The sequence below is a fragment of the Setaria viridis genome, chromosome 1 (assembly GCF_005286985.2).
Source record: "Setaria viridis chromosome 1, Setaria_viridis_v4.0, whole genome shotgun sequence".
Taxonomy (NCBI): Eukaryota; Viridiplantae; Streptophyta; class Magnoliopsida; order Poales; family Poaceae; genus Setaria; species Setaria viridis.
The window spans coordinates 39580107-39603358 of NC_048263.2; the positions used below are offsets into that span (position 1 = coordinate 39580107).

At 51.2% G+C, this 23252-nt stretch overlaps 3 protein-coding genes across 3 annotated transcripts; 1 reads left to right on the forward strand and 2 right to left on the reverse strand.

Moving 5' to 3' along the window:
- Positions 1-13114: 13114 nt before the first annotated feature.
- LOC117841088 (protein TIC 55, chloroplastic) lies at positions 13115-15232 on the forward strand. The gene is made up of 3 exons (XM_034721663.2): positions 13115-13595; positions 13722-13824; positions 13926-15232. Exons 1-3 carry the CDS (start codon positions 13162-13164, stop codon positions 15042-15044), a joined length of 1656 nt encoding a protein of 551 aa, XP_034577554.1. The 5' UTR covers positions 13115-13161; the 3' UTR covers positions 15045-15232.
- A 169-nt stretch (positions 15233-15401) lies between these two features.
- LOC117841097 (uncharacterized) lies at positions 15402-18169 on the reverse strand. Its single transcript, XM_034721674.2, has 6 exons — positions 17790-18169; positions 17449-17688; positions 16794-16905; positions 16518-16692; positions 16034-16271; positions 15402-15949 (listed from the first exon to the last, which is right to left on the reverse strand). Exons 1-6 carry the CDS (start codon positions 17971-17973, stop codon positions 15657-15659), a joined length of 1242 nt encoding a protein of 413 aa, XP_034577565.1. The 5' UTR covers positions 17974-18169; the 3' UTR covers positions 15402-15656.
- A 967-nt stretch (positions 18170-19136) lies between these two features.
- Positions 19137-23233, reverse strand: LOC117841151 (zinc finger CCCH domain-containing protein 18). The gene is made up of 4 exons (XM_034721699.2): positions 22971-23233; positions 21501-21818; positions 20661-20721; positions 19137-20386 (listed from the first exon to the last, which is right to left on the reverse strand). Exons 1-4 carry the CDS (start codon positions 23103-23105, stop codon positions 19383-19385), a joined length of 1518 nt encoding a protein of 505 aa, XP_034577590.1. The 5' UTR covers positions 23106-23233; the 3' UTR covers positions 19137-19382.
- Positions 23234-23252: the final 19 nt, after the last annotated feature.

The following is a 23252-nucleotide window of genomic DNA, read 5'->3' on the forward strand; positions in this document are numbered from 1 at the left end:
AATCATGAGCGATTATCTTAAGCACAGCTCTTTTGCAGCTTTGCAGGCCCCAACACCAGGCCAGCCGCCAGCCTCCTCGAGCCACGCACAAGAGGTCGGTCGCTCGCTTGCTGTTGCCGCAGTGGTCCGGCGATCTGGCGGCCCGGTAGTGCTGGTGCCTGTACGATACGAGTCACGCAGGCAATAATTGGGAGCGCATTGGCGCCCATTCCGTACGCCGTGGTACGTGGACTCATGCACTTGCACGCATCGTAGCAGTACTGGTAGAGTACGTACACTACTACAATGGTAGAAGTATACGCAACTTAGTATTGGTGTTTGCATTTTTCTGAATTTAATCGGCATTTTTTTTGCCAGCTTTCGGAATGCCCATAAGGACAGGGTTGCGCATGTGTATTCGTGGGATAGGGTTGCGTGTGTGTATTCGTGAGCGAGTGTGCGTACGTGTATGTGAGTGTCTGTATACGCCGACGCGGATGTAGGTTAAAAGGAAGGGTCCCGTAGTATCTTGCGGAGGTAATTGGTAAAAAGGTAAAAACCGACGGAAATGCATCTCCCTGCCGTTAAAGGCTAAAGCGATGTGTGCGATATCTGCTGCATGCCGGTAGTACAATGGGAGACTGGTCCAATTAAGGGCACGCACCAGTCGCTGTTGCTGCGGACTGGCAGTGAGTGGGCGGGTACTCGCCGGACGTGAGTTCGCTTTCTGTTCCGGGGCTTATGGTACAGCGGTGGCTCCAAAATGGCTTGGTTAGTTTTGCCCCAGCACGCATTGCACTTGCACTTGCACGCATGCGGCCTTTCTGAAACGAAATGCATTCGGGGGGCTGGAGTTTCAGGTGATGTAAAGCCAGGAGCAGCTAATAGGTCTGATCTTCTTCTACCACAGTCCGCAGACAAGGACCAAGGTGGAAGAAAGCTAAAGCTTTTTATGCGCGTGCGCTAAATCGTTTCTTTGAACCAAACCATATCCATCGATCGATCCCCATCAGCCAGATGGTTGGTGGCGTTCTTTCTGCAACTAAAGTTGTAGGAGTACTTGGCAGGCAACCAATACAAACGATAGATGTCCCAACCCAACCGAAAGGCTATCACAGTGGTGTGCACGAGACTAGAGGAGAGAGATGGCTCGATAGACCAGGGACTCGAGGAGGTCCAGGTGGTGGATGGCAGCCCAAGTTTGCAACTCTGCATCATCCGCGGCCATACAAACCATGTACAGTACACGGCTACAGGAACAAGGCTCGATCTGTAGGCCGGTCCAAGCGCTACTGCGCTAGCGAGATTGCGAGAAGAGAACCGAGAACGGAACAGCCTAGCTCTCAACTCTCAAGCTCCTGAGGCTCGCCCTGCACATGCGATGTAGTGGCATGTTAGCAACATAGCTACTGCAAAGCCAAGATCAGACGCTGGACCATCCAGAAGCCGGCACAAGGCCCAAACGTGTACTTAAGCCCAATGCGCGAGCGAGTGGCTCAGAATGGAGCGAATAGATCTTGTACAAGTAACCAGAGGAAGTAGAGAGAGAGGAAGGAACGAATGTAATAAGGACTATCTGAACAATCACATTCCTCTGTCCTCTCCTCCCTCTATCTTCCTCTTCCTGATTCCGATTCTCAGAATACATAGCCGCCGCCACCATCGTCGCTAACGTGGCAGCTGCCTGCAACGACCATGCAGCCGTGGACCAGTCGCTCGTCCTCGTCCTCCATGACTCCATATCCACCGGCCGGCCGCGCGAGCCCGGCCAAAACCCGGAGTGAACCCTGTCAGGCGACCGCCCGGCCGGAGCACGTAAGAAGCGCCATACCGCCATAACTGAGGGAAAAGAAAAGACCCGTCGGCCAGCGCCCCGGACCCGCGCTTACGCCTGCATCACGTCTCCATCGCCATCGGTGTGCTTGAGGTATTTTCTATCTCGGACCGTACCGGCCGTCTGCTCCCGGCTCTCGCCCAGCGGCTGAGCGGCGGCGCCTCACGAGGCCGGGGCTCGCGCTGCGCTGCTCCCGAGCAGCACGCAGCGGCCCAGAGGTGGGGTGTGGCTGTGTGCGCTGGTGCCTGGTGGTGCTGGTGCAGTGGTGCTAGTGCCTAGTGGTGCACGCTGCAGGGTGCATCGCAGTGCGCGCAGGACAGGCACTGGGCGCCGTTCCAGGCCGGGCCGGGCCATCCTATGTAGCGCTCATCAGTGGCGGTTGCGTAGACTAGTAACAGGTAGTGGTAGCGCGGCCCCGACCCGAATGGCGGAATGGGCATGGAGACGCCAAGCTTTTTACCAGTCCCAGCACCATGGACCATGGCTCCCCGTGCACACTGCTACACTAGCAAGGGCCAACAAAGTAGTGGTCGCAACAACATGGACCGATCGCGATCAGTGGCTTACCATCGCCACTCCTCCTTCCACTACTCTCCATCTCATTCTCATCTCGGTTGCTCCATCTCGATCGAGCTCTAGCAAGTCTCTAGGGCTTTCTGCCCAAGGGAAGGGACCATGGGGTAGTAGACCAGTAGCTGCTTTGGTCTTCCAGGAGAACAGCAACGAGTTATTGCACTGCTTGTTTCTTCCTGCTTTCGCGTGAAAGGTACATATAGGTCGATGACAAGAGTGCTAGAAAGCCAACGAAGGAAGCAAAGTAATTGACAATTGTTGGTGCATTCAGGAAATCCAGTGCAAACAAAGATATTGAGGTACGTGATACATGCTCTCCCATGCGTGCGTTGAACATCCATGCGCATGCATACGCATCCGTGTGTTGAACACGCATGAAAGATTGTTTGCAAGAGCAGATAACTCTCTTGTGGTGCCCATTCAGTTCCACTGTCCTGCGTTCTTAAATGCTCTTGCTTCTTTGCAAAGATTCATTGGTTTAGTCCATACTATCTAGCTTCAGAGTTGAGACCATTCAGAGTCACACGCTAGTTTGTCGCTCTTTGACGCCAAATCTGCTGGGAGGAGGGAGATAGACGATGCAGTTACGTCCACACCTACAGTCCTACTGCTACACTACATCCATGAGGGCACAAACACTAGTGTCCCCACAGCTTCGACTGATCCATCGCAATGCCGAAACTGCCCCTGACGAGTGACGAGTGACGAACACCCTGCGCCGCTGTACCGGACCACCGCGGGCGGCACGCAAATGCCGGTGAAGGTTTTAAATGCAGAAAGCGAGCAACGCAGCGCGGATCCAAGCGCACGCAAGCCAGTAGCGCGTCGCGCTCGTCGCATCCAATCCAACAGCAACCCCAAAAAACCCCCAAAATCCAAGTGGCCCCCTCGCTCCCGTGCCCAAATGCCGACGCCGACCGCTCCCTTCCCATCCATGTTGGGTCTCGTCGTCTCGATCTGCTGCTGGCCCTGTTCATTCGCCAACACTCACGCGCGCGATCGCATCCGGATGATAGAGGCATAGAGACTGTTGGAGTGTTGGGCCACGAGCTCTTTTTAGTTTTACTACCAGGTCTCGGATTGTCTCCCCGTGGCGCCGAAACGAAGCGCGGCGCGGCATGCATGCCCGGGTGCTTCGCGGCTGCGCGCACGGTCTCGCTCTCGGCCACTTGGCTTGTCCGCTAGCTTCCTGCAAGCGGCCAAATCGCACGCCTGCGCGGGCGGCGGGAAGGGGAGGGCGAGGGAGCGGAAGCGGACGCCGCGTCCTACCAACTTGCTCGTGCTTTTCCGTGTTTTTCCTGCGGGCGCGGGTGCGATCAGCTGCGCCTCCCGTCGCTCGTCTACATGAACATGCATGCTCATGTAGTCATGTGACTCGCTACATTGCATAGCGTTCAGTCCAGCCGGTGCATGCAAACCGCCAGCCAACGGACCGTGCTTGGGCATGCAAAGTTCAGACGAAACCACAGGTGCTTGTCTTTACCATCTCCTAAACTGTGGGGCACCTCTGCTGAGTCGACAGCATGCGCAGGCAGGGTGCACAGCCATGGGTTCTGTTCGGTGAACCGTGCTCCATCATGGTCATGGCAACCGATTTCCTTATCCGACGATAACGTATCGTTCCCTCCCAATATATGTCAATATATACTACGAATTATTAGCGTGAAAAATGAATTTTTTCCTCTACCTGTGAATCGAAGGAATTATATATCACAACGGAGGCTTGTTAGTGGAAAGGAATCAGGCTTATTAGTGGAAAGGAATCTGTGCTTGTAGCCTAAGAGGGGAGGGGTGAATTAGGTAATCTAAAAGCTTCCACTATTTTGTATAAATGTAAACTAGATCATTCTATCCAAGATGTGTATTCTATGGTTGATCTAGTGTGAAATCCTCATCCTAGAGCAAGTTTTGTAACCTAGAGCTAATCCTAACAAGATACTAAAGGCACACAAGTTGCAAGTATGAAATGCAGAAACGTAGGAGGGGATTAGAGGAATCAAACTCTTGACACAATGATTTATCCCGTGGTATCGGTAGGCACTAAGCCACTACTAGTCCACGTTATTGAAGCACTCACACAAGAGTATTGCTTTCCGGTCACCAAATCTCTTCCGGGACACCTCTTGACTTGCCACAAATGCTTGACCACTAAGGCTCACGTCAAGTTCCCCGATCACCTTGATGCCGTCTCCACTAAGGAGTTTCCCCATGAAGGAAGGAGGTCTCCACGTCCCCCGTACACGGTCGTCGACGCCGCTCCACACCAAGTCAGAGGGTCGAAGACTTGTTGGCGAGCCACCAAGGCTCCAAGGCACCGGCACACCTTGTACAACGGTGGTTCACTCTAGAATATGATCACAAGGTAGTCACACCTTGCACTTTATCTACTCTAGGTCTATCCTAGCACTAATCACTCTCCTAAGCTTGTGCTAAGCTTTTTGATAGATCACTTAAGCACTTTTGGTGGTTTGGATGTGTTCTTCATGTGTCTTGCTCTTCAATGAACTCCTGCACACTTCAACTTCATCCAACAACTCCAAATGGACGAGTGGAGGGGGTATAAATAGCCCAAGGCATCAAAGAGCCATTGCTCCAATAGTTAGTTAAAGTATACCATCGGATGTTCTGATAGTCTGTTTTGGCATGCATCGGAATATCCGGTGCAACTAGCTGTTAGCTCCACCACACCCAATTTCTCCAAGAATTCATCCGACGCTTCATCCGGTGCTGATTGTTTTCTAGCCAAAACCTTTGTGGAACTTCCCAAAGTAAATATGCTTCGTCCGACGCTTCCCTTGGCCTTCCATCGAATCATCCGGTGATATAGGGTTTTCTTCGTCCTCCAAGCTTTCTCCCCAGAATTCATCCGACGCTACTAGAAAATAGGGCATCAGAACATTCGGTGGTCTTGACTTAGTCAGCCGCCTGCAATTGTACCAGTTCATCCGATGCTTGCTCCGACGGGCCATCGGAATATCCAATGGTATTGATTTTTCTGAGTTCAATACTATCACTTGCACACCGAAGATACCGTCATTTGGATTTTCTCTGTTATTTGGATGCTTGAATACCATAGAATAATTCTAGATACCATGCCTTGGTCACTTGATTACCATAACTTGGATACTTGAATACCATAATTTGGATATCAAGAATACCTTGATTTGGGCCTTGCCATGGTTTGGTTTGCATTCTTAGGACCTAGAAACCTACAAGGTACATGCTAGATAATGCATTAGTCCCAATGATTATCTTATCACTCAATCATCAAAATCACAAACTATGGCCTTATAATGGAGCCATGTTCGCTACATTAGTGCGCACCCTAAAGCCTAATTCTTCGTTAAGAGCTAGTTTTTCTCTCTCCACATGTACATAAAAATATGACGTGTCAGCTCTTTATAGATAGCGGTGTCTAGGAGATTTGTCATATGTTGATGATCGCTCTGGTTGTAAAAAACACTATCAGTAAATTCTAAATCCATTTTGGAAGTGTTAGTTGAGGTTGGCCAGAAGTAGGAGGGGGTACTTGGTTTTGATAAGGCTCGTATAATCTTTGTGGCATTATGACTTTAAATATTTACAATTGAACAAAATTATACGTGTGTTCGTATATTTGATAAATCAGCAACTGCCAAATTGTTGTCTCACATTCATTTCATCCGCTTCTTGTCTATCACCCAAGGAGAATGTTCACTGCAATTGTTAACTTTAACAAGTAAATGCAGTTAGAAGCAATCACTACTGCAGCTAGCTCATTGCCTCTTTATTTATCATAATATATAAATTATGCTCGAGACAATTGGATGATACGTAACATAACAAGACAATTTTCTGATAAGCTTAGTGTCATGCACATATTTACTGTACCACCTTGTTAGTATCTCAGTTGTAGTAATTTAATTTTGTCATGTAATTCTACATCGATCTGTCATTTGTAGGAAATTAGCAGTGTCCAAAACTTGTAGTTCTACACGATGCAGGAAGTAACAGTTTATGTTCCTTTAGGTTTCTGGGAAACACATTAATAATCCATAGATGGTCAGAAGGATTCCTTCACTTTTTTCATCATTATTCACACGTCGAACTGCGTTTGAATTGGAATGTCCAGTTCACGTACAGATCAGCAAACTACCAGGGGCTACAAACAATGCTGAAGAGAGGAGATGAAAAGTCAAGATAAGACTAATAATTCATCATGTTATTAGTACCTGTCATATCCCCTTCTGGTTTCATCTTCATCTTCTTTCTCAGTCTGATCTTATTAGTAACTTCTGCCCCTCTTGCTTTAGCTTTCGCCTCTCTGCTAATCAGGCAATACATAATCGATCTATCTGGTTTCTGGTGTGGTGTAGCCTTATCGGAAATTGGAGGTGTTGGAGCTGGGCCAGGAGCCCGAACGGGACCGATCTACGCGTACCCAAGGTAGTAGACGGGCACTGTTGGGTTTTGATTTCCCTTTGGCCGTGTGGGTGCAGGAAGGTGGAGAGGGGAGGGCAGCAGCCACCACCTAGCAGCAGTGTGCAGTGATGAGTAGAGTGAGTGAGCTGCTGGTCCCATCCATCTGGTGGTCGCGCCTGGTGTTGGGATGCGGTCGCCTGGGGCAGGCGGGCACATGGGCGCACCACCGCAGCCTGCCCTTCCCCTGCCGCCTCCAACAACTACGACTGCTAGTCTGCTACTACTAATCTACTACACCACCACCAAGTCCCCGTCCTCCCTACCGTTTTCACACACATCACCCATCGCAACAACCTGCTTCTACTACTGTCACCCACTGTATTCCAGTCCAAAAAAGCAGTAAAAAACCATGTAATGCGCAGTTAGTCAGTGGTACCGATACATTGGTAGGAGTAGTTTCCACTTTCCTCCCCAATGATTTTACAATTACCATCGGCTACAGCACCGAGGTACGGTACCAGTATTGCTGCCTACTGGCCGGTCAGCTATCTTGCTGCTCCCTGCTTGGGGGGGGGGGGGGGGGGGGGGGGGCACTGACACTATGGCCCCACCCGCGTACGTACGCGCCCAGTGCGAGGGGACGGCTTGCCTCGGCTCGAGCTCCCCGCCCCCCCCACCGTGGATACGTAAAATCCGGGGGAGTGCGCCTTTCGATGCGGCGGCCCCCGGGCGCCCGGTTCTACCCCTCGCTGGTCGGTCTCGCCGCGGCGGGGACGCAGGGGCAGCCCGGTCATTTGCGCCGCCTCTCGTGTTGGCCGCAGATCTAGGCGCCCTATTTCAGGGCCAGGGAAAGCCAATTCGTGTGGATTGGACACTTCAAAGAAAGCCTAGCTCCCGCTGAGAAAAGAGAGAGAGAGAAGAGAGGGTTGGTGGAAGAAGAGAACAAAAACTCAAGGGCGTAGAGAGAGAGAGAAAGCTGTGGCCGGCCTTTGCGTGGGGAGAGAGACAGGCAGGGGGAGGGAAGCCATTGCAGTTGCAGAGGGAGGAGGAACGAGTGGGAGAGGAAAAGTAGGTGAGTGAAACTTACCACTGTTGCGGCTGCTGCTGCTTTGCAAGCTCACCTCATCTCCCACCTCCCTGCACGCTGCACCGCCTGCATGTGTAGTATGATCTTTTGGTCCAAAGGCGTGGTCTTGTACATGCCGCCGTCCGTCGTCCTTGCATCCAGGGGGCTAGCTCCTGCATTTTAACGTTGCCGCATTGCAGCATGGATTTGTTTATTGTGCACAAGCCTGTCTCTTTCTCTCTCTGATTCCTCTCTCTATCTGTCTATCTGTGCATGTGCTCTCTGCTCTGTTCAAAAGCTTTGCCTCATTGCTTTTGCTTTACCGGCTGCTGCTGCTTGCTTGCTTACACCTGCCTTTTTCTTGCTGAGCTTGCTGCAGGAGGAGGAGGAGGAGGAGGAGCATGGATGAGAGAGTGGAGGTTGAGCAGCAGGAGCGGGCAGCGAGGACTGCCAAAAGGAGATTTGGCGCCGTGGGCCCGCCTCCCTCCAGCTGAGGAGGAAGCGGCGAGGGAGGAGAGGAGGGGAGGGGAGGAGGGAGGATCTCCTCTCACGTCAAAGAGTAGGAGAGAAAGCATAAAGGGTGGAGGAGAGGGGGAAGGGGGAGAGCTTCCAGTCCGCACAAAGCGAGAAAAAGCTTCATCAGTCAGAAAGAGAGAAAGCGAGTAGGAAAGAAGGCTTCAGAGGAAGAGCAAGGCATCCAGTGAGTGTGCTGTGTGAGTGATAAATAGCGGCTGCAAGCCGAGAGCATCCGGTGCTCTTGCCACTACCGGGCCATTGCCTTCTTTTGCTCTCCTCCATTGTAGTTGTGTAGTTCTGTAGTAGCAGGTGCTGTGTTCAAGTTTGGTGCGTGGTGATGGCATTGCAAGAGCAGGACGAGGAGGGCGGCGATGATGGCGAGGAAGAAGTTGAGGAGGAGGGGATGATGAGGGCGTGGGAGAGCTGACGATCTCTCCTCGTCCCGAGGTGTGCTGTCCACTTGTTGAGTAGTAAGATATTGGCACAATAGGCTCAATCACGTTTTTCTTTTGCTCTTTTACTCTTGGTTTGCTGTGCTTGCTCTTTTCTTCTTCGTCTAATGCACCATTACATACTCCCTTCTCGTGTAATTTCATTCCGGTTTGTTTGTTGTTCCTGGTGCCTTGCCATGTTTAGAATGGAAGGCGACGATTGGCAAAGAAACACAGAAAAAGCAACAGGAAAGAAGAAGAGAGAATGGAAACCTCCCTCTCCTCTCTCTTCTCTCTCCTACCTTGTCCTCTCCCTCTTGTCCCCGGTTGAGATCGTGTGAGGTGAGGGGTCTCCTTGCACTTCGCTGTTGCTGTGCCCCCTCCCTCCCTCTCAGCTCGCGCGTGCGCATCAGCAGCAGCGCAAACAGCAACATGCGTTTGGTTGGTTGGTTGGTTGGTTTCCGTGTCCGCTCGCCATGATGGATGGCCGTTCCAGCCCTGCGTCCAGAAGCAAAGCTCCAAGCAGACGGGGACGAAGCCCGGCGACGCAGTGGAGGAAATCGGAGAAGGAGCCGGCCGCGCTTTCGCCTGCCCGCCCGCGCGCTTTTAGCCGTTTCGGCGCCACTATTCCCTCGGGCACCGTCGCCGTGGGATCGGTGGGCCGCTTGCTTGCCTCGCTTCCCAACCCAATCCTCCGTGCTCCGCTGCCCCGACGTCGTCTCGGCAGCCAGCTCGATCGACCCAACCCACCCCTCCTCCCCGCCGCTGCGTCGTCACCGGCAGCGCGGCGCACGCCACCCAGGCTGCACCCTCCTCCCTGTCACAGTGGGAGAGCTCTGGCGGACAGCGGCGGCCGCGCCCACCCGATCGGCGGGGCCCGCCGGCGATCTCGCTCGGCGATGAAAGAAGGATGGGTCATAAACGCCGTCCGAGTAAAGGCCCATTGGTCGCTTGTCAGATTAATGAATGAATATGGGTCCTCCTTTAAGTCAGCGTGGGCCCGGCCCCCCCTGATCACGGTGATTATGAGTGTGGGCTTCCTGCTCAAGACGCGAGAGCTCCCTCCCTGACTTGTTGACAGCGACCACCCCCTGTTGCTGCATTTGCCCCGGCTTCAGGTTCAGGCTGGCATGTGCCCAAATCAAATGCGCGTATTCATGCCCAAACAGTAGCAGCAAAGCAGCAGGCCAGGTGAGGCCAGCAGTGTAGTACTGATACTACTGGGTGCAGTATAGCGTATGCTACGCGTATTGTACTGCAAGGATAGTTCTCTGCGTATGCGTATACGTGTATGCGTGCAGGCCCAGGTGCATGGGACTGTGACGCCTCGTTGGTGTTTTGCTGTCTGGAAGAAGGGATCGGGGAGAGTTGGTGGGTGTGGCTTGGGAACTGGAGACGGGTCAGTGCAGAGCTGGGAATGGCGCCATGCCGCCATGCGATGCTCGCTTGCTGCATTGGGCTCCGGCGCAAGCATCAGTGTTAGGTTTAGGTTGGCATGCTCGCATAGATTAACCTATCGATGGCGAGTCCCGATGGCGGAAATGGCCGGGCAAAAAGACAAGCCGAGGTCAGTGATCAGTGATAGGCTACCGTTGCTACTGCTGGAGTATTTTTTTTTTTGCTTCTATAACGAGATTGCCATGGTTATTACAACCCAACCCAATGCATTCGGGTGTCAGGCTCAAGTTACAATCATCCAGAGATGGCCCAGCCGGGCACATGCTACTGTTATGTTGTTGCTCATATGCCCTTGGGTCTGGGCAACGGGCGCACGGGGACAACCGCACGAACAAAGAGCCCTCCCTAACCGTGGTCCGGCTGGACACTAGTGGCGAAATCCGCGCTTGGATTTGTCAGTTTTTGGTAATAATGATGATGCGAGGCGCGGCCCGGCGTGTTTATAAAGTTAAAAAGGCGACGATCCATCCGTTCCTGTCTCAGGACGGATGGCTCCGTCCGACAGAGATGGCTGGGGGAAGCGCAAGCACAAGGGTACAAGCCGCTACATGGCCGGCCGCCCGTGCGAAGCCGTGCTGCGGAGAAGCGGCCGTTTTCCCGGCTGTACTCATGTCGCCTAGGATACGGGGCGGAGTCCAGTGCCAACAGCAGGACACTTGGACGTCTGTTTCTGTGAGTTTATGTGGTAGCCGAGGAACGCGTTGCCGGTATCGATCGAGCACTGCAGCCTCACGAGTCGAGTTACTGAGACGCACACTGTGATACTTCGCTGTTATCAGCAGACAGAGCGTTTTCACTCACTGACTCACTTCACTTGTGTCGCGATTAAAAGGGTTTCTTTTCCGTGTGAAAAATTCATGCATGGTTCCGAAGGACGGACGTAGCCGTAGCGGCCGAGCACAGGGATCACATGGGCATGTTCATTCTTATATGGGCCGTGGACGTGACGGAGGACGCACGCCAACAGCAGCAAGCAGCAGCTGGTCTCGAGCAGGCAATGCATGGGCATGGGCTCGCCATTTTCCTACGTGTGGTGTGAGGAGTTGTCATTTGTCAGAGTCAGAGGCAGGGGCGTAGGGGGCTAGGGGCCTAGCCCCTGCTACACTAACCCGGCAACCTGGGCATCGTTTCGGCGATTGACCGGTGATGTGACCCGTGTACTATTCCACCCTGCGCGCCTGTTCGATCACGACCCATACTTGACGAAACAGCACGTACCGTCTGCACACTGCACGACTGCGACCTGCGACGACGATCCGTCGTCTCGTCCAACGGAGTGCCCTTCCGTTCGTTGGGATGGCAACTCTCAGGCCGGTCAGAGCCCAGAGGGCCCAGGAGCTGTCAAAAGTTGCGGTAAAAGTCTCCGCACCAGCACGAGGCTAGTAGGAACTTTCAACTTTGAAGCTAGGGATCACACAACATCGTTAAAAAAAGAGAAATAGTGTAAAAAGAAGATCTGCCAAGGAAAGGCCAAAAATTATTGTGGCTCGGGTACGACGACGAGCAGGCAGGTTGGAGCCGGAGACACGCACGGGCCACTGCCCCATCGCGTTGCCGTGTTCGGAGTGGAGATCGACGCCGCGAGCACTCGAGCAGTGGTGGCATCGTGTGGCCAGGAGGCTGGCAGTTCACTCCTCCGCGCGCGCGCGCGCGCGGCTGAGTCCTGACTCCAGAGCTGCGAGCACCGAGCGCTGTCAAAGGAAGCTAACGCTTGCACGCCCAGAAATGGCCGGAACCCACGGCCGCTTCCTTCGTTGTGTTGCCTAACCCGGCTGGCGGACGCGTGCTACCAGGAGACGGCGTCTGGTGGTGATGAACTGATGATGGCCTATAGTTTGTTTTCTGTCACCTCGAGCAAATCATGGGGGACATCCAAATCCCCATCACCTGCAGTGTGATTAGCGCGGCGGCGATGGCGTCATGAGTGCGGCAATCCGTAGGTAAAGTGGGAGTGCCTTTTTTGTTCTCTCTCTCTCTCTCTCTCTCTCTCTCTCTCTCTCTCTCTCTCTAGGATGCAGCAAAGCAAGGGATTACAATGATGAGGGGGCCGGGCCGGGTTAATCATGGCCTGCCGTGATGGGCCTGGGCCGGGAGCACCATAATTTTGTTTGGACCGGACCGGATCACGCCTGATATGTCTCATTCATTCAGACCAGACCGCGGAGTTTTCCTCTCTTTTTTACGCGTCATCAAAATTTGAAACAGCATTCGGAGCCGAATTTCGTTGCCCCTTGGGCACATGAAAAATATATGTGCATTGAGAAGCTAAATGCGCTGTAAAATCGGGCCACTTTATACCTGATGCATCACTGTCGTAGCTATCTACTCTTAAGCCACGTTTGGATCCCAATGAATTGGAATCTATAGACTATTTGTCATGAAATGTGGAATTCCACAACTTTACAAAGTGTAGATACGAGACTATCTTAAATTTATGGGTGAGAGATAAAAATTGATTCTATAGATCCTTATGTTATGTTTTTAATGTGTAACTTATAGCATGTTTTTTGACTCGTTTGCCTGTAACTGAAGTGCAGTGCATAAGTATCTCTCATATGACTAACAATAATATATAAATATATTTCACATACAACTATATTAACTTCATTAATTTTATATCTAAATTATATTATTAAAATGGAATTCAATTCCGATCCCAACGGGACCTTACAAATTTCTTGAAAAAAAAGCGTTGAATTCCAGCTCTGGATGTGTGTGTGACTGTGAACTCGCCACTTGGACGAGACTTGAGAATGACACGAGCCCGATGCGAACTTGGACACTCTCGTTGCTGGCACTGGAGCTAGACTAGAGTCGTGTGCCGCTACCCGTTTTTTTTTTAAAAAAAAACTCCTGCCGGTTTTTATCCTGAGATCGAGCGCTCTTCGCCACCCAAACGCCAAATGGGGCCAACCATGACGCCCGCTGCCACGGTGCCCCTCCCGCCCCTCCTCCTCCTCCGCCCCTCCTCCGCTGTGGCTGCAGCAGCTCCACGTCTCAAGAACCCAGCGGCGACAGCACCAGCGGGAGGAGCCGTCCATGGCGTGCGGTGGGCGGGTGGCGGCGGGGGGAGGAGGAAGAGGAGGTGCCGGGCGGCGGTGGTGGAGGAGGCAGGCGCGCAGGAGGACGGGGTGCTGCTCCCGAAGGAGGGGGATGATGCCGCGGCCACCGCGGCAGCGGGGCGCTACGACTGGAAGGAGGAGTGGTACCCGCTGTACTTGGCCAAGGAGGTGCCCGACGACGCGGCGCTCCCGCTCACCGTGTTCGACCGCCAGCTCGTGCTCTGGCGCGACGGCGACGGCGTGCTCCGCTGTCACGAGGACCGGTGCCCACACAGGTGAGATCAGTTCTCGCAGCATCGGTCTTATATATGGCCAACGAATTAATCTGATCCTGCAACGAATGATGATTGGCTTGGTTGAAATCAACAACCGAAATGAATCACTCTCAAAACGCTTGTCAGGTTAGCGAAGCTTTCGGAAGGCCAGATCGTCGACGGCAGGCTGGAGTGCCTCTACCATGGTTGGCAGTTCGACGGCGAGGGCAAGTGCGTCAAGATACCGCAGGTCTTTCCCTTCTACCGATCCCATCCATCTACATGTTTGTGCATTGATTTCCACACGGCGTCCGATCGATCGAATGCTGAAAACGGATGCTGCCTATGCAGCTGCCCGAGGGCGCCAAGATCCCGCGGAGCGCGTGCGCGCGCAACTACGAGGTGCGCGACTCGCAGGGCGTGGTATGGGTGTGGATGTCGGACGCGAACCCTCCCGACGACCGGAAGCTCCCGTGGTTCGAGCCGTACGCGCGGGAGGGGTTCACGGACCTGTCGACGGTGCACGAGCTCCCCTACGACCATTCCATCCTGCTGGAGAACCTCATGGACCCGGCGCACGTGCCCATCTCCCACGACCGCACCGACTGGACGGCCAAGCGCGAGGACGCGCAGGCGCTCTTCTTCGACGTCACCGAGCGCACCGCGCGCGGGTTCGCGGGCTACTGGGGCCGCACGCGCACGCCGCACCTCCGCAACCTGCTCCGCTTCGAGGCGCCCTGCGTGCTCACCAACACGCTCGAGTTTACGGACAAGGACGGCAAGGACCAGTGCTTCTCCGCGCACTTCCTCTGCCGCCCCGCGGGGCAGGGCAAGTCCATGCTCATCGTGCGCTTCGGCTCCACCGTCAGGTCGCCCATCGTCAAGCTCCTCCCGTCATGGTACTTCCACCAGAACGCCTGCAAGGTGTTCGAGCAGGACATGGGGTTCCTGTCGTCGCAGAACGAGGTGCTGATCAGGGAGAAGGTGCCCACAAGGGAGCTCTACCTCAACCTCCGATCCTCCGACACCTGGGTCGCCGAGTACAGGAAGTGGATGGACAGGGCGGGCCACGGCATGCCCTACTACTTCGGCCACAGCAGCCTGGCGCCGCCGCCAGTGCCGGCCGTCGTCGAGCAAGCGCCGGCGGGGGCCGTCGCGGGGATCTCGGCCACGTTCCCGGCAAAGGGCGGCGTCGGCACGGTGCACGCTCCCAACCCGACCAACAGGTACTTCCGCCATGTCGTGCACTGCAAGGAGTGCAGGGCCAGCGTCAAGAAGTACACCTCGCTCAAGAACGCCTTCGCCGTCCTCGCCGCGGCGGCCGTGGCCGCGTCCATCCTGGCGGCGACTAGGCAGTGGAAGGCTATCTTGCTGGCGGCGTCGGCCGTGCTAGCCGCGGCATCTTATGCGTGTGACGCGGTGCTTTCTTTGATAACAACAAACTTCATTAGGAATCATAGGAGGCTGTAATGACCGGAACTATTGTATTTAGTAGGTAGAAAGAAAATGGAGGAAAGGGCTCCTCTTGCCCTTTGCATATTTGTATCTGATAAATGATTGATCTTTTGGCAATCTAAAGCTTCATGTCAGCAGCAGATGATACTTCTGCACTTTGTATATTTGTATCTAATATAAATGAGTTATGTTTTGGCAATCTAGATTGAAAATTGTCAGCAGCAAACGATATGAGGATTAGACTTTCAATCTTTGAAAATGTATAGTCATGCAGGACACAGGACGTTGTGAATATCTGATGAACCGAATGACATACAGGCATTTTGAACGCAATTCAATCCTGTCGTTCATTGTCATTCGAACAATGCAACATAGACACAGATAAACTCCAATATATACAATACACGCAGCACAATTTCACTGTTTCACATAATGGCACAAGCCTGATGCCGAATATTATTAAGTTGACAGACTCGATAACCATCGACAAACACTGACATCATTCCATCGATTTGCAAACACCAATGTATTACAGACCAAATATTTTGATAGGATAGATTAGCTACCACAGTAGAAGCGCTTGATGCTCCAAAGGGATGCACGCATCCACAGGTTGTCCCAGTTGACCTAGAATTCCCTGTCGGGAAAGAGGATGGGAGCAACAAGGGACCATATGAACAGACCTGCGGTTGCCCACTGGGTTGCAATCCTGACCCAGACAGATGGCCACCCAACATCAACAAGCTTTCCGCTCTCACCAATGGAGGTTGACCAGCCAGTCAAGAGCATTGCTGAGTACATGCTGGCCAGGGAGAAGATGAGGTGGAAGAAAGAGTAGGAGTATGTCACAGGCCTTGGCACATCCTTCTTATCTTCTTGTTCATCAGCCTTGCTGAAGGGAAGCAATGGCTTGTCGGTACCTGAAGATTAAAGGAAAGGCATAAACAACAATGCAGACTCTACATTTGCAAAAGTAGTTCATTAGCTGGAGAAGGAAATCTAACCACGTGGTGAGTCTGGTGGAGAGAGCACGGTTGCGGAAGAGCCAGCACGGACAGCAGAGTAGACCACGGAAAGGATGGTGGTTAGCAGTCCCAGTGTAAGGCTACCAGTTGACACAGCTTTTGAGTGATTGTGAAGCCCGTTGCACTCGTAATCCCTGGGCTCACTAGAGAGTCCACTGTAGCACAGATAGGTGCAGTAGAGACCAATAACTGATGCAGGCAACAAGCTACCATTGATCTGAAAAATTAACAGGTTTAATTTTACCATTAGCACAAATGCGAGTTAAATTCAATAGAAGCACTAGTTTACAGGCAGCAGAGGTAATATTATTTATTTCAGATCTAAAATAAATACCAGGAGCATCTAGAATAGCAAATATATAAATGCGCAAACACATCTGAGTACAACTTATCATGGTACAGCCATGAATGATATATTCTGGCTGAATAAGTAAAATGCAGAAAAGAAGCCACAAGATGATACCTTTGGGTGCAGGGCAACAATAGCAAACGCAAAAACAAGAATCAATGTGAAGACAATGAAGAACAGGTTGAGTCCACAGTCATGTCCGGATGGAGTGAACCAGTGAAACAGAAGACCCGAGAATGAGAATGTGGCAATGTAACAGACAACTGAGACAACCAATAGAGCCATGTACCTGCAGTGACAAGGAAGTTTAAATAAAACACTTTGAGAAATCAAAGTTCAGATTAAACCATGGAAGCACAACTAAAACAAGGGCAGAAGCAAGCAACCAACCAGAACTGTTCATCCTTAGCAACCCAGTTCTCATTCCATCCGTGCACAAAGTCCAACAGAAGAACAACCTGAACAAGAAGGAACAGCCCGGATCCAAACTTGGAAATCGACTCTGCAAAAGTACAATTGCAGTGAGAATCCCACTTTACAATGGTGACAGTCATATACCCAAATAAAGTTAACAACACAACAAACATAACGCAGATACTATTGGCAGTGTATGATCAACCATAACAGAGTAGTAACACAGTTTGTTCAGGGAACTCAAGCAACTCAACCATTCCTTTGTTTCTGAATTTAAAAACCAAAGAAGTAAGTTCAACTATAGGACATGAACCACATAGGCAGATACATTTGCGTTGCCAATTGGAGGCATCCATCGGAAATACAGTAGGTCTATAGACAATGTAGATGACCTGAGACCAACATTTTGTTTTGCAGATAACTATATTAGTTAGTCTATGATCACATATTTCTGACTCAGCAATCTCCATGAAACTAATTCAACTCGAAAACATTCTTCATCAAAGGGTTTTTGGCTGAAAAAGATCAGGGCAATCTCCCATCAATTTCCATTCTAATGTGTCCAGATATCAACCACATGGAACTGCATCAAACGGTCTGATAAATAAAAACAGCTGGGAAGGGCGCTCACCATAGAAGCTGACGACGCCGTTGGGCACGAAGAACATGAGGAAGACGATGATGGCCCAGCAGAAGATCTTGGCCATCCATCCTCCGTGGTGGATCTTGTCACGGGGGTCCTTCTGGTCCTTTATCCCGGCCATGATGACGGCGAGGATGGTGAAGAAGAGGAAGTTTCCGAGGCTGACCCTGAGCACCGCGTCGGTCTCGAACCACTCGCGGTCCGGCGTCTTGTGGAAGTGGTTAATCCCTGCAGAAAAAAGAGAGAAGAGAACCAAATCCCCATGAATATCTCGATCAACTGAAGCGTCCAATCGAACCGATCGATAGGGGGGGATTCGAGCTACCCACATGGGATGGACTGGAGGAGGGGCGCGGCCACCTCGCGGAGCGCCCAGGAGGCGAAGAGGGAGAGCGCGAAGAGGCCGCAGTAGGCGATGCGCGCGGAGCGGCGGCCGATGCTGCCGACCGCCGTCCGGCAGGCCTCGCACGCGCACGCCGCGCAGCACGACGCCAGGCACGACGCCGCCCACATGGCTGGGAGGTGGCTGCTCTCTCCGCTCCGCCGATCAGATCGAGCTGACGGTCGGGAAGGGGATCGAATTCGAAGCCCGCCGCGGCGGATTTGGGGATCTCTAGCAAGGTGGGAGGATTAGGGGGAACGCGTGTCGGGGAGGGCACGGAGAGGAAGGGGAAAGGAAGGTGGATTCGACCCTGACAATTGTTTATTGCGCGAGCCGGGGCGGACGCCGTGCAGGTGGGGTAGGTTGGGTTGGACCGGATAAGGAGACCGAGTCGGCCGCCTACAATATTCTACGGCTCTCTGGTCCGGTTTTTAACGTCCTCACCAGGAAACCCCAACTCCGACCGCGCGTTATTACGTTGACCTTGATGTCAACGACCCCAAGGGTGACGAGTCAAAGTACTAAATTGCAGGCATGCTCCAAAATCGAACGCAGAAATTTCACATGAATTCTGCAGATTTTTATGGGAAGCAATTCAACTTCCTGCATGATCCGAGGTACAAAACGACCGGTTCTCAAATCAGGAAAATGGAATGCTTGCTGCATGCGGCGGAATTGGAGCATTCGTCCATCTGATATACCGAAATGCAAATGAAAAGACTACCTACCAAATCCGTGATGGTTGATGATCTGTACTCTAAATAAGATCCCTTTGGTAGGGCTTCTCAACCGGCTTCACCAAGTCCTACCAAACGGTGATGAACGAAACGGCTTCATACCTGAAGCTCCGGAAATCTCGCTGAGAGGAGCCAGGAGAGGGAGGAGAAGCCCAAAAAAGGGGCTCCCCGCGGCTTCGACCCCTTCGTGGGGCCAAAATCCCCATCTTGGCCATGGGCGCACGGGGTCGGAGGATGGCACGGGCGCGGGCGCAGGGAGGCCGGAGGACAGCCGGCGGCGGCAGGCGCGGGGCGGAGGTGGCCGGCGGCGCGTGCTGGAGCGTAGGGCGAGCGGATAAGGCAAGCGGTTAAAAAAAGGATGCAAGCGGATGCCAGCGTAGGGGGTGGCGTTGCGTGAAGAAATAGAGATAAAGAAATGAAGGAAAGAGAAAAAAAGGAACGGAGAAAAAAGAAAAAAATAAGGAAGGGCATTATGGACATTTCACATTTTTATCCATATGACCCCCATCTAGGAGAAGCCGTTTTGCCAAACGTTTTTGCATCCAGACAAGCTGAAGTCAAAAAAAACTGCTCCATCGAAGAAGCCACAGCCGCAGCCCTGCCAAAGAGCCCTAAATACCATGTCCATTTAATAATTAAGTATATTACTAATACTTCTACAACAGATCTCCTAAAACCTGATAGACATACATGTGTAACGGGGCTACCAGCTGGCTGAAGGAACAATTGCAAGTCGATACATCACGCCGGATTCTTATCAGAAGATAAATAGACAAAGCGTGAGTAGCTATATCAAAGCTATATCAGAATTTCAACCATTTCTTCTCTTTCTCCTTTCTGGCAACCGCGTTAGTTGCTGAAGCGTGAGTAGCTTCAGCATCCGCGAGTGCCTTTCGAGTCTCTTCCAGCTTCCTTGAAGCAGCTTCAAACACTGCCTTGTCTTTGCGGTTTCGGTTCTTCATCTCTTCCAGTCTCTCAACTTGAATCCTCAGTTCTTTTACTTCCTCATCGTATGCGACTAAGGATCTTCTGTCCTCCTTCTTAGCATGCCCATTAGCCTCACCTGATGCCCCCTTCTTAACTTTAATGGCTGAACCTTCAGGCATATCTTGGTTCACTAGATGGCTGTTGATAAAGCTGAAGACTGATCTCTCTGCTTCTTCAGCTTTAGCAGCTCTCGCCTGTTCTGCGAATTTTTTCTCACGCTTCCTTTTACCACCTCGACTGCGCTTTTTACCACTGCCAACACTTCCATCAGCCTCGCTTGCAGCAAGAGCGTGATCAAGTGATTGCTTTGGCGGTAGTACCTTGACTGGAATTGGATCAAGCATGCCCTGGCCAGATACACCTAGCCCCATCCCTTCTCGGTACCCCATTTTTGCCATCATTTTGGAGGCAACGCCCCTGGTGTGGTGCTCCCATTTTGCAAAGATCACGGTGTCTGTCTGAATGCCACTGAAATTTGCAGGCTCTAAAAGGCCAATACCCTGGTGAACGCATCCATCCTCTTGATCAGCATCGTCACTCAACTCAGATTCTTCCTCACTTGAGCTTCCTTCATCATCTTCGCTGCTCATATCAGCATATTCTGATAGAGAAAGTGAATCACTTGTAAGCCTTGCAGAACTCCCATCATCTAGAAAGACAACCTGGCCAAGCTTCAGATTATCATCCCATGACTCAAGTTCCGCTCTCCTCCAAAGGCCAGAGTGACGCCCGGAAGCTGCCAGTATGCTGGAGCCTACCAAGGACTGCTGCCATCTAGTTGGAGTGAATTTCTTCAATGCTGAAGTAGGAATTACAATACCTGAACATGAGTTCTGAATTAGTCATGTCCCCAAGCCTGAAGAGGCAAAAACAATACACACATCTACATGGCACACAGGCAAAAGAAGCAGAAAAACAATATACAGTATCCATCAACGCAACATAGTCAACTGAAAACCAACTTATCTTGAAAAGTTTACACCCACAACATGTTCTCTATTGCTTTATGTGAAAAGGCGAAGGAACAAGAGTTTAATAACAAAGGGCATTTTATTGGGCTTAGATCTTCCAACAGCCAAATAACCATTACATACCATGGGACATGCGGCAGTTACTACCAAATCGACATCGCTGCTGTAGAAAGAACTTGCACATCTGCACTATGGGCAGATTTGTATCAGTTAGTTTGTTCATAATAATGGCCCATACACTCCAAGCATTATATTCATGTTAACCAGAAGAAAATTATTGCAGATTGAGAGGTAGCTGCAGTTGCAGGGTACCCACCTGTGACTTTCTCTTAGTTTCCTGCTTCTAATTTATTTTTTGCTAGGGATGGGATGGGACCAGAGCAGAGGGTGCCATGTGTTACAAGAAATCTATCTCAAAACACATGGCTACAAGGTTCTTCATGGTGTTTATTATAACTTCTAAGTTCTAACGTACGTAGCAGCGACTACTAATTTCACCACAAAATATCATCCACGTGTCCTACATCTGTAGGGTTTATCAAATATTGTCAAAGTAATAGCATGATCATAGCAGAAGGTTATTCTGTTGAACTGAACATTGAAGCATCTGTACAGGCGTACAGCACAGAGATGCCCTTGATGCATATTTGTGACAATGGAAATTTTAGGTCCACACCCATGAGTCCAGGGCCATTCATGAAAAGTAAAAACATGCAAGCCTGGCCCCATTTGTTAAGTATGTGTGGGCATCTTTCAAGAAGGGAAAGCAAAAGAGCAAGTCAGAGGTTATAGTGTAAACTAAAATAATGTTCCATTGGCTCGAGTACCGCATATAGATACCAGTGGCATCAATATCTTTTTTTAGAGCGCCAGCACCAAGCATGATTGTTATCAGGCAGAGAATGGATGGCACCACTAAAGAAAATCTTGGTTTAAGAATAATAATCAGATCAGATAACTCACCGCCATGTTTTCAGATGTGGGTGTCAGAAATGAGATCCTCGCATCGCTTGAACCTTCAAATCCTATAATGCATCCATTATACCAGCGGCCATTGTTGTGCCGGAATCTGCACTTCGATCCAACTGAAAAATCATGCGACACCAGTGGTTCTGGTTCAACATCATCTGGATCTAATGGCTCAGGAGCAACTTCTGGTGCCTGGGATGCTGGTTCTTCATTTGAAAAAATATCATCTACTTGCTTCACTACCCTAGAACGCTTCAGGTCGAGAAGTCCCTCCTTTGCATCCTTAATCGCAGCAAGAAGTTCCTCATGAACCTGTAAACAATAACAACAGCAACAAATTTATTAGCTAAACTGTATGATAAAAGTCGTAAAACTCTGAAAACAATACAATGTGAGAACATGAAACAGGAACTTCAGCATTTTACCAAACATTATTACACCGGAACATTCCCCAACTCAGGAATGCAAAGTGCAAAAGGAAGTCATTTCTCCTATACACATTGATGCCACGCAGAAACTCTCATCAATGAACTATGTCTGGAAGAGATGAGCTAGTATGTGAGATATCGCTCACTCTCGCTATTACAAAACTCACCACTGATATCCTCCACTAAACGATTATGATGCCTACTACAAATGTGTGCAGAGGCTCTTCCAAGAAAAAAGGTGCAGCAAATTAACAGCCAAGATTATCCTAACTTCTCAACTTTGCAGTGATAACTGGCAGAGCCTCATACAGATGAATCGGGGATGCCCCCTTCCCAAAAAATTTAGCCACTACTTCCAACTACATGTAAAGTCCAGTGATCTATTACTTTCGTGTTTGAGTATTCCTTATATATTAGTCACTCTATTAGGTTCTGCATAGACTATGTTGTCTGATACTCTGATTTTGCTGATTTACCAACACTGTCATGAACATCCCCCTAAGTTGGAGAAATTGCCACCATACCACCATGTTGAAACTCAGTTGCGAAAATACCATACAAAGTTTGGGACATTGCCAAAATAGCATTGGCTATGTCTATGACATGTGGCCAGTTTGGCAACATAACAAGGTTGAATGGCATTTTGACAATCACATCAGCAGCATGATTGTATGGAGGCAATTTTGTGTTTATGTTCACGCTCCACCAATCACAGATGACTTAGCTAACTAAACGTGCCTATGGTTTCGACAGACAAATGAATCCACCTTCCTGTTTCCACTCGGTTCATTCATTAACCCAAAACATACTGCCTGATTCCATGACCTATAAAATGGCACGCAAACTAAGAATCCAAGCACCATCAAGCACCGCTAGTCCGCTAAATATGGTAGGTCCTAGTCGTAATCCAGTCAGTTGTGAACCACAGTACCCTAGAATCCCCACGCCCTGGGGTCGATTCGGTTTCAAGGGAGCTAGCAATTAGAGGCCGCGGTTGGAGAGGGGGGTTCGACAAGGCGGGGGTATTCCGACGCACCTCGAGTAAGTCGGCGTTGGAGGGGTCGGCGGCGAGGGCCTCGTCGACGGCCGCAAGGGAGGATTGCTGCTCCTGCAGCTGCTCCTCCAGCTGTCGCTCGATCGCCGCCGCCTCGTCCTCTCCATCGCCAGCCATAGGCCACCAACTGGATCGGGCGGCGAGGCGAGGGGTGAAGGGTCGAGCGGTTTCTTCCTCCTCTCCCAGTCTCCCACCGTGCGGCGGCACCGTTTCTCTCTCCTGCCCGGTGTCGGAGACCGTGAGGGTGAGGCTGTGATGATGATG

Coding starts and splice junctions, on each gene's coding strand:
- LOC117841088 (XM_034721663.2), top strand. CDS start 13,162: ATGGGGCCAACCATGACGCCCGCTGCCACGGTGCCCCTCCCGCCCCTC. Junction 13,596..13,721: donor GAGGACCGGTGCCCACACAG/GTGAGATCAGTT, acceptor AACGCTTGTCAG/GTTAGCGAAGCTTTCGGAAG. Junction 13,825..13,925: donor AGTGCGTCAAGATACCGCAG/GTCTTTCCCTTC, acceptor CTGCCTATGCAG/CTGCCCGAGGGCGCCAAGAT.
- LOC117841097 (XM_034721674.2), bottom strand. CDS start 17,973: ATGTGGGCGGCGTCGTGCCTGGCGTCGTGCTGCGCGGCGTGCGCGTGC. Junction 16,906..17,448: donor CGGCGTCGTCAGCTTCTATG/GTGAGCGCCCTT, acceptor GTACTTTTGCAG/AGTCGATTTCCAAGTTTGGA. Junction 15,950..16,033: donor TCCACCAGACTCACCACGTG/GTTAGATTTCCT, acceptor TTTAATCTTCAG/GTACCGACAAGCCATTGCTT.
- LOC117841151 (XM_034721699.2), bottom strand. CDS start 23,105: ATGGCTGGCGATGGAGAGGACGAGGCGGCGGCGATCGAGCGACAGCTG. Junction 21,819..22,970: donor CCAACGCCGACTTACTCGAG/GTGCGTCGGAAT, acceptor TATTGTTTACAG/GTTCATGAGGAACTTCTTGC. Junction 20,722..21,500: donor CCACATCTGAAAACATGGCG/GTGAGTTATCTG, acceptor CCCATAGTGCAG/ATGTGCAAGTTCTTTCTACA.